At 46.0% G+C, this 10545-nt stretch overlaps 1 protein-coding gene across 10 annotated transcripts; it reads right to left on the reverse strand.

Annotated features, from left to right (window-relative positions):
• Positions 1-362: 362 nt before the first annotated feature.
• On the reverse strand, positions 363-8920 carry macroh2a1 (macroH2A.1 histone). 10 transcript variants are annotated; one of them, XM_029848917.1, is made up of 9 exons: positions 8626-8918; positions 7269-7468; positions 7034-7140; positions 6690-6881; positions 6513-6620; positions 4319-4397; positions 2978-3067; positions 1945-2119; positions 363-1875 (listed from the first exon to the last, which is right to left on the reverse strand). In XM_029848917.1, the coding sequence occupies exons 2-9, from the start codon at positions 7438-7440 to the stop codon at positions 1710-1712; spliced, it is 1089 nt and encodes a 362-aa protein (XP_029704777.1). In that variant the 5' UTR covers positions 7441-7468; positions 8626-8918; the 3' UTR covers positions 363-1709. The 10 variants fall into 10 exon arrangements, 7 of the variants coding, with proteins under 7 accessions (XP_029704777.1, XP_029704776.1, XP_029704774.1 ...); XM_029848916.1 differs by having other exon boundaries at positions 4307-4397; XM_029848914.1 differs by lacking the exon at positions 4319-4397 and adding an exon at positions 5185-5284.
• Between the last annotated feature and the right edge of the window lie 1625 nt (positions 8921-10545).

The following is a 10545-nucleotide window of genomic DNA, read 5'->3' on the forward strand; positions in this document are numbered from 1 at the left end:
CTACCGTCCTCCTGCCCCACTGAAAATGAGATTGAACCAGATTATCAGACCTGCCCGACACAGAGGCATCAAATGTACCCTGGCCTTCAAACTGTAAGTCTCCTTTTTTCATTGGAAGACCTGTTAATCACTTCAAATGCAAAAACAAACAAACCTGCAACTGCTGGAAACTGAGAATGTGAGGATTTAAATGTGGCTTTAAGTCAAATAAATGCAGGGTGTCACCCCCTGTCTGTTCTGTGCAGTTTAATTCACTGGAGTTGGATTCATTGTCGCACTCGGGAACCCGGTTCGGTCACACACCATATTCATCTTTTCTAGAGCCGAACGCTCCGGCATTAAAGTGGACAGCAACAAAAGTCTGCTTTAAACTTTTTTTTTAATTATTATTACTGGAGTGTGTACAGATTTTGGAGCTTAATCAATTGAAACAATCCTTTAGAAAGAATTTTACATTTTATTTTTTTTTTAATAAGAAAGTTAGGCTTTTGAAAAGTCCAAACGCAGCGTCCTCATAAAAACGTCCTTCAATCCCAATTCAAATCCAACTCAAATCATCCGGCGTCTGCATGAAGAGGCCTGCAGCTGCACAGAAAATGGCTGGCTGGAACGAAACACGCACTCGTTGATTATATGGCGCCATCTAGCGGTGAGGAACGAAGGCTAACACCATGAACTGCAGCGGAGATTCTCCATTTTCCAGCATTTTTTTTTTTATGGCTCGACAGACAGACGAAACACACAAAATAAAACTTCTCTTCTTTCAAATCACCAGCGACTTCTAGAATTAGTGTGCAAATTAAAAGTAAATTAAAATTGTGTTACAGGTCACTACACAAATACCCCATCTATATAAACACTTATATGGACAGACAATATAAATACTTTATGTCCTGCAAAAACCTCCAATGATTCATCTTTACTAAAAAATAAATCGCTCATTGTGTTGATTTTTGTACCAGGGAGTAAATCAGCAATTCTCTGAATATATCCGCTCTTTAAAAATCATAATTTTATGGGGGGGATCTATGAGGTCTGTGCAGTACACAACAATTATTTTGTCTGTGAGACTAAAATGAAAATACAGGAATCTGCGATACACAACACAAAATTCCATCCCCAGCGGCTCCTACATTAGGCTACTGTAGCTAACAGAACTTCTCTTTCCAGCTTCTTTCTTCACCATTCTATCAAACAGTACTTTAAAACAACAGAGATATTCCAATATGCACAAATGAAACCAAAAGTACACGAAAAATGCGTGTTTGAGAGCGAAATATAAGGTAATTCAACAGATTTTTGAACGAACTTTACTGCCATGACGTGCATTAAACCCGTATTAGATGGACTTCTCAAGAAGCCTGTAATTGAGGTGACTATTTGTCATAACATCTTTTATCGTATATTATTAAAATTAAAGTTTGTGGCCTTTTCTCTGGTTGAATCTATTTTGTGCAGCACTGTTTATATTGAAAAGGCCGCAGAATGAACACAGTGCGCTCTCACGTTGACCCACGCAAACATGGGAAATTAAAAAGGTTTTCGCAAAAATATAAACGTAATGCAAAAACACAAAGCTCCCGGCCTATAGAAGGAATCTCCTTTTCTTCTTAATATCTTAGAAATCATAAAATTCTACCACCTTTGTGTTGCCTTACGGAAAATCCAGAGCGGAAGAAAAACATGTGGGCAGGAAGGGGAGGGAATTCTTAACTCGTCTCCAGCTTGGCCATTTCCTGCACGTAGATGCCGATGCTCTCGCTGTCGAACAGCACGAAGTAGACGGTTTTGATGGTAGACGACATTGTGGCCACGAAGTAGCTGGAAATGGCCTTGAGGATCAGCTGGGCCGCCGTTTGCTTCGGGAATCCATTCCTGGGAGCAACGAGAAGCAGCGTTAGTGGAATAAGCAGCATGTGCAGAAACACAGGGAGCTGAATTCACCTCCCGCTGCCGATCGAGGGGAAAGCCACGGACTTGAGCTTCTTCTCGTCCGCCAGGGCTAGGCAGTTCTTCACCGTCTTGTCCAGCAGCTCCTCACACTTGTCGGAGCCCCAGCCAGGACTGTTACAGTGGATCACGTACTTCGCAGGGAGGCCAAAGCCGGCCGTCAAAACAGCTGAGGAGGAGAGGGGATGAAGAGTGGCGAGGACAGAGGAGTCATCAAAGAGGGATCAAGACCAGTCAAACGTGTTTGTTAAGGCTGAATGTTTATACCAGGAACAAATTTAACCGACGGCCCCCCAACAATTTAGTGAAATGATCACTAAATTGGCTTTTTCCAAGATAATTTGTTCCCGATCTGCAACATTATTACTCAAAAATGAGCTGGTTCACCTGGATTTCCTCATGTCAGCTTCAATGTTTCCAGTCCAAATCAACTCCACCAACCATCTCCCCCAAAACCCCAAAACGTGTTTAAAGGCCAAAAATGCTGAAATAACATTCCGGAGCCTGACCAAAGCCTCCGGAACGCTACAACAGTGTCCAGTGAGGGGAAGAGAACAGGTCTGTTACCAGTAGTCGGCGGTGATGACCGACGTGTTCAAATCTCTTTCATGGCTTGTTCCACAAATGTTCTGCTCTGCTCGTCACCCCTTTGCCATATTCTTCATGATTCAGATCAGAAACCGTCTTCATCGAGTTCTTTGTGAGGGCAGTTCTGGAAAGGTTCTAGTCAGGATGTCTAGAACAGCTGACGGGCTGTTGTAGTCACCTGGTCAACTATTAATGACCCCCAAGTGGCTGGATGCCGTCCGGACAGAAAGAAGAACTCTGAGGCCGGTTCTTCCCAGACTTTAAACACCTATAAATAACTAAGAAAGTAACTCGCGTCATGTCTAGACTTCAGAGACCGCTTCCACAACTTTATAAAAGAGAAACGCGCATGTGGTTTGATTTTTGGGATCAAAACAGATTGTAAAGCCTTGGTGCTTTTGGGGGGGGGAACTAAACGTTATCCAATCTGGAAACTTGCCTCCAGCCACCTCCAGTGGGCCGTTTTTCTTCTTCAGCTCCTGCAGCGCGTCAGTGAACTCCTTCCCTCCTTTCTTTTCCAGAGCGCTGCCTGTAAACAAGAGGGCTGCAGTGATTACATCCCAGCGTGGAGCGAACAGGCGGCCAGCGAGGGAGAGGTGAGGCGAGGCGCATGCAGACACAGATGTGAGCAGGCAGACATGGAGACGCACAGTGAGGAACGTCAGCAGGCAGACCATGCTGTCAATTCCTTTATGGGGCCTCTGGTAGCGTCTCTTAGTTCCAAAATCTTAAAAAAGCTGCTTCTATCGAGCTAGCAGGAGGACACATTTAGCACATCTGACATGCAAAGGGGGGGTGGGGGGGTGGATTCCACTTTAATCTCACCATTCCACTTAGAAAATAGAAAAGCAGCTATCAGAAGGATAATTCAAATACAGGTTAACATCAGCCTCCTGGAGGAAAGTTAGTCATTCATCAGCCCTTTGCCCACTAATCTCCCCCTAAACAGTGGAACTGACAGCACAGTCTGGTTGTGGGGGGGCAGTGCACACGGTATGAAGCAAGTCCCAGACTGCCCTCATTTCAGCCAAGTGGACCAAAGCAACAAACAGCAGCACGATAATAGTTGTAGACATCCTGGAGTACTGTATGGACTCTGATCTGATTATGGCTGTGTTACATACAACAGTAGGATGTGGGCCTGCAGCGCCGCCCCGCTTCTGCTCGTTCTACTGGCTTGCACTGTACCAGCGCTCACGTGTACGACCACGACCTCAGAGCCGCCGAGCTCGTGAAGATTTAGTGATGCCGATTTTTGATGGGTCAGAAGGTGCAACTGATAATTAAAAGCATCTCAAATGTGAGATGGAGCACTAACGCTGAGGCAGATTACGACCCCACCTTTGGTCCTCCAGCCTCCGTTACGGCAAAAGCAGAGGCAGACTCGGCTCATTTGCAAAACAAAACGGGGCTTTTCCCTGCAGCCTTGCTGTCCCCAAGCAGTAATCCAGTGTTTTACTCCTTTCAGCTAAAGCCACTGATGTTCATGCAGCTGAATAAAGCCTGAGAAAAGTCTACCAACAGCCATTTTAGATGATCATTTTCACAGCGTCCACATTGCGCTTTCTGGCAGCCGACAAAAATAGCGTAATCATAACAACAATCATAAGTTCAGTTTAGTGATAAAATGGTCATAAATCTAGAGGGTGGGATTGTTTGAAAACGGTGCTGCTGCTGTGATATTTGTCCACAAAGTGCAATGCAGACCATCTGCAGGTAGAAAGCAGTAAGGCAGTCGTGGTCTCTGCGTGTTAAATGGCTCCTTTACCTACTTCACCACCTGTATAGAAGGAGGAGCTGGTCGGGTGAACGACAGCGTCGCTCTCCACGATGGAAATGTCGGCTTGGACAACTTGCAACTACGGAACACAACAACGACAAACGACAGGCAGACAACACGGTGGTGAAACTGTGAGTGATCAGGATAAACGGGGTGGGGGACAAAAATGAGCAGGACATTAAAAGGGTGGAGGAGGAGAAGAGAGAGAAGTCAGCGCACCCAGTTCTGGCTGAGGAAAGTGTGGGGTCATGCAGGACTGCCAGATTTACAGAGAAACACCTGAAGGTTTGGGGCGTTCGCTAGCGACATGCACCAGTGCTGGGAAAGGTTCCACCAGGTTTATGAGTGGTCCATTACTGGTTTGTTTGATCCTCGTTATTTTATGATCAGTCTCCAGGACACCGACCTCACAGTCAGGCTGCAGAGACCAAGGTGCACTTCTGCTTCTGCGACCTGGTACTGCACGGAATTCACTAGCGTGTGTGTCACATGCAAGTCTGGCTTAGATGCAGGGAACAAATTCCATGTATGCATGTATATGTGGCTTCTTCAATGACCCATAATAGCTACAGTGATCGAGCAGCCATTTGAAAGGGGGGTGGCCTGGAGGAGAACCTCCAGAGAGTCATCTACAAGGTGAGAGGGGGGGCTTTGATAAAAATCCCTTAATGTATCCACAGATATAAACTCTGGCCCCCCGGCCTTGAGTCAATATCAAATAACCAAGAGGTGATCAAAATCTAGCATGACTTTTATTTAGCGTCAAAATGTAGCATCTGTTTCTGGAGGAGACGTCGAGCTGTTTAGACACTGAGGGATTTTTGATCTCCCCACTGTATTCAAACTGATGGGGGGGGGGGGCTCACCTAGATCATCTTTAAGCTCGAGCTCAGCAGTGGTGGGGTTGATGACCCCCTCCACATCAAAGCCAGCCAAGTTACTGACCTCGCTGTGGATGAGGTTGAGCTGCAGAGGAAGGGGGGGTGGAAGGGGGAGGCATGCCGAGGAGGGGGGAGGAAGCAAAGCCATTAAGATTAGAATCACAGCACAAAATTAAAGGATACCTTGACTTTTTTATGTATATTTAGACGTAGTTGCGTCCTTTGCGTGAGGCAACAGCAGCGTGAAGTAGCACTAAATTAGCTTAGCTTAAACATTCATATCCTTAAATGATCATAAACTAAGTGGACGGGCAGCTGAAAGCACTTCAACACCAACAGCTCATCCATCATGTAGATGATCAGGAAAAATATGCAAAAATGCTGAATGAGTCCAGATTTCATACTATTTAAATGAACACAGGCAAAATTGTTGAGTATTTTCTCACAAAAGCTGCCAAAACTGTGTCAGGGGTGCATGAGGGATTACCCCGCTTTCAAAATAAAGCACTTAATATTTATATTCATCCCTGTGTTGTTCAATAGTCAAAATGTCAAGATATCCTTGTTAGAATGTTTCAGCGTATTGATCACATCCTGTTAGTTTCATCACTCATCCATAACGTCAACACATTCTACCCGCCAGGATTTAAGGTTCAATAATTAATCAAATTATCACCAAAGTAAAGCAGATAGAGCGAAAGCAGAGACAACAGTGTGTGTGTGTGTGTGTGTGTGTGTGTGTGTGTGTGAGAGAGAGAGAAACAGAGACGAGGATAAACATTTGAGAAACACAGTTATGATCATTCCCTGTTATGATTCATCGTTGTAATAGGTTAGAGATCAACTGCACATATTTGATTCATTATCCGTGTCATCAGTTATTCTGGTGGAATTTTGCATTTCCTTGGCGTTAAAATAACAGTAGAAAGTCCATCGAAGGTACAATTTCTTGGGTAATATTTTTTAGAACTGGGTTGCTTTGATCTCATAAAGTATAAAAGAGTGTTCAACACAGAGCGTCTAAATCAGCCCCATTTGGATCCAGACGAGGAAACGGCGACACCTCTGACATCATTGTCGAGTCCGTTACATTTAAACCATCTTCTGCTGTCTTTCATCTTTCTCGTCCATCTTGGGCTCTGGAGCAGGGGCGTCCAAACCCAGTCCCGGAGGGTGGCAAGCAGCTTCTGTGTCCTACCAGGTGGACAAGACTCTCACCTGGTAGGACAGAAAACCCGGCCGGATTGCCGCCCTCCAGGACTGGGTTTGGACGCCCCAGATCTTGAATCAGTTTTCTCGTTGTGTGAACTGACCTTCTGACCCAGAAAGAGGCTCTTGGTGGAGAGCACGGTGAAGCTGTCGCCGGGAGATCCCTCCGTCGTGCTGTCTGCGGACGCGGCTTTGCTCACCTCGCCCTGCTTCTGTGGAGACCACGGAACGCGCATCAACCCACCCGTCCCACAAACACAATCGTGGACAGGAGGCAGTACCTTCGCCTTCCCTCCCGTCTTTTTGGCGCTCATCTTCTTGGCCGCCGTCTTCTTGACAGGTTTGGGTTTCTTCTCGGGGGCAGGTGAGAGAGGGGTTTCCAGTTTACCCTTGGCTCCTCTCTTCTTGGCCAGCAGCTCCGGGTGGATGTTGGGCAGGACTCCGCCAGCCGCGATGGTCACACCTTTCAGCAACTGAAGACACACAAATTTACACCCGGAGTTCAGAGTAGAGAGACGGAAGAGAGGCGAGAGGACTTCAGACGCCGCTGTTGCGCAACACGTTGCTTTTAACATGAGATTATTTCCAGTTTAAACGCACGGAACCAGTCAACGACGGTGCTGACCTGGTTCAACTCCTCATCGTTGGCGATGGCCAGAAGGATGTGTCGTGGTGTGACGCGACCTTTCTTGTTGTCTCTGGCAGCATTACCCGCCAACTCCAGGATCTCGGCTGCAACAAACAAAGCGCGCACACGTGTCATTCACTATTTCTGACAGCGTCGTGGGGGCGACCTTCCCACCAGGGCCATCTGCCTCTTCGGTTTAGGTAAACACAAACATTAAATATCAGATTCTCACCAGTAAGATATTCAAGGACAGCAGCCAGGTAGACAGGCGCCCCCACGCCGATGCGGTATTTCGGCAGCCCCCGCTTGATGTAGCGCAACATGCGTCCCACGGGGAAGATGACCCCGGCCTTGGTGGACCGGGACGTCTTCGTGGTCTTCTTCTTTCCTCCTCGGCTCGACATGGTGCTGAGATTTCAACAGTGTCAGGCTCTGCGGCAGGTTAACAAAAGGGATCCATTAATACATTTAACATGGAGTGTGCAAATGCCCGGGAACAAATTGATTCTCCAACATCGGAAAGCTCTAGATGTGCCCATAACCTTGGAATGTCTGTATCCACAGGATTGATCAGGTTAAAAGGAGCAAGTGTATCAATCATTCAGTCCTTTTTCCCCTCTCCAAGAATTTTACAGTTAACAATTAACAGTGTAAACACGCACTAAATGGTACATTATTGGTACAGATTAAGTAAATCTTAATTTACAGCAGAAAAGCATCAAAACAACAGGCAGATTGCAGCTTCATCGCTGCTGCATATGGTCCTTTGATTTATAGCACTTGCTATTAGCATCCTCAATATGGGAAATACTTCAACTTAAATATACTAAAATGTGTAAGATCTCCAACCTTTGACACTTATTCAAATAAACCCCCTAAACTCTGTTAAAACGCGCATGTCGCCTAAAACTATTACATATGACGTCTTGTTTTAATTGTAGCAGACGCCGTCACCAATTAGCTGCCCGTCATTGAATCAATTAGCCCCAGTGAAGCGCAGAGAGCGGCTGAGTTACAGAAACACGGGCGATTCGACGCGATAAATCAAGTCACAACAAACACAAAGGCGACCTGAGGCGACCGCAGGGCTTCGGGCAGCTTTCGGGAGGGGGGATAAAACATCTGCAACATTCGCCCGGTCCGCTCAGGTGTGGGTAGGTGGGTTTAATCCGCCACACCGGGCATTTGTTTCCGAGGGCCGCTCACAACGACCATTTCCGCATGCCAACAAGCGCCCCGGAGCTCCCACCGGGGATTTGAATGAAAATACATAGAGGATGACTGAGCGAACGGCAACAAATGCGCTGCTAGGCGACCTGCGGCTCTTTTCCTGATCAAGTCAACGGGCTTTTAGGTGTAAACAAGCCGGACAGAGCGGCGGTGGCTGCCCGCTCCCGCTCCCGCTTCCCTCCCCTTCCCCGCCCGCCTGTCATCTTCGGCGGCAGCACGGTCTCCGCTCTCGGCCTCTCCGCCGGAAAGCGAGAAATGGCAACGGCTCGGTTCGGTTCGGCCGAGGCGGAGCGGCACGACGCTCGGGAGGCGACCGCGCCTGAGCGGAGGCGACGGCGAGGCGGACGCGGGCGGGTTACCTTCGAAACAGGCCACGGCGAAAGATGTCTCCGGTATCGAGCCTGGGCAGAAGCGTCGACTCCCACAATCCACAGCGAGCGGAGCTATCGCAGCGAGCCAGCGCTGCCCGTGGAGCCAAGCAGCTGCTGGAGCACCGAGCTAAGCGGCTGCACGTCAGTCTGCTGACCAGATGATCTTTAACCCTTTACTCTGGAGCTCCGGGCGACTAAACACCGACAGTCGCTGACGCCTGCAGGGTGAGATCGATTTAGTCACATTTTGGCCCCACACGAACTTGGGCCTGTGTCACTTTTGGGCCTCTGACCCTTGACCTGGGTGGTGAGAGTGTGTACAAATAAGTCAAAAGTAACAAGCACGTATGCATATGAAATGATTCCCACCCCTTATTACACTTCACAATAATAAAACCTGTCCTAAACTGAGTCACATGGTTTCTTAATTAAGATGTAGCCTTGTAAGTGCTTTTTGTGCACGTCCTTGTGCGTCGTTGGGAGAAGAAAATGGCCTCATTCAGAAGTGTTTTGCAAGAGAGGCTTCATAGCCAGAACCTCTGTTTTCGATTCAACCATTAAGCAGAGAGCAAAGATTAAGGCGGTCATTCGATTGTGTTGTTCTCAGAAAGCAGTCAATAGTTGCAGCTGCTGTAATTCCCTGAGCTGTGTTGAAGTTGGAGGAAATTTAACCCGGATGATCAATGAAATCAATTTGTCCTGTCAGGTCCCATCAGCTAAAAATACACAAATTAGGCCAGACAAATGGGGTTAGAGGTTTAGTAGAAATTATATGAGTTTGGGTTGCTTTTAGTAATCTGACACTATTAAGAAAGTGAAAAGGTTCAGTTTATTGGGGGGGGGGGGGGTATTAAGATTACTCCACAATGAAACTCAATCCATATAATACAAATATTAAAGTAGCACAGTTACAGTAAATGTAGGTTAACCAGAGTAAAATACGTATGAATTTGATTATATGATTCTGTGCTGTCAACTCACAGCAAAAGCGTTCTCCACAAAGCTGTTACAATACTGATAGCTCGGCGCTAGATGGCAGCAGTGAGTCGTCACTTAAGGACGTCATTTAAAGCACAATTACAATTAAACTGTGGATTTCACATCATTTTTTACTGAAAAGTAAAACCACCACAATTTAAATCAATTCATCACAATTAAAGGTGTTTAGATTCTGCCGATTAGTTCCCCCGTCAACCACGTAAGTGGTCCTGTTTGTTGATGAGGCCAACTTGTGTTGGAAGTGGAACCCGTGTTAATATTACATAATGTTTATGGTGGTCCGACCAACCTGGATGATAGTGAAGGCACACGTTGCGGTTCCCTGGGTCAAAGACTGCTGATTAAGCAAAAAAGGTGCCTTTTGTGTGTGGTCATTCTCATAACGCTCCCTTTTTACAATTTAGGGATTCCTTAATTGACCATTTTAAAAATCGAAAATTGTGTGACAAACCTCACTGCAAATAATGTCATCAAACACGTGTATAATTTTTTTTTAAAAAAAGTAAAAAATAAATATTAAATACAGTAGTGTTAGGAATAAGAGCATTTTCATAATAAAAAAAATGCTGTTTGAAGCTGGTTGGCGGACAAATTCTTGATTATTATTATTTTTTAAAGAATTAGACTGAAAAATAAACTTAGTAGTTAAAATACTTTAATCGGATTGACTATCCTGCTCTGTTGCTGTTGAACAACTGACGTAGCAGCCACTGTATAATCGATGTATTGCGGAGATTGATTTAATTAGCAGTAAAATATTAATGAATGTCAGCATTCACAAGTAAGAAAAAACAGCCTTTGGATGGCCTATGTGCAGAATTTTTGAACCTTCACCCAAATCTTGCGGAGTTTCTTATAGAACATTTGTAGCTACTTCCGTATACAACTGAAGTCAGCTGACCAGGAACC

The sequence above is a fragment of the Takifugu rubripes genome, chromosome 15 (genome assembly GCF_901000725.2).
Source record: "Takifugu rubripes chromosome 15, fTakRub1.2, whole genome shotgun sequence".
NCBI lineage: Eukaryota > Metazoa > Chordata > Actinopteri > Tetraodontiformes > Tetraodontidae > Takifugu > Takifugu rubripes.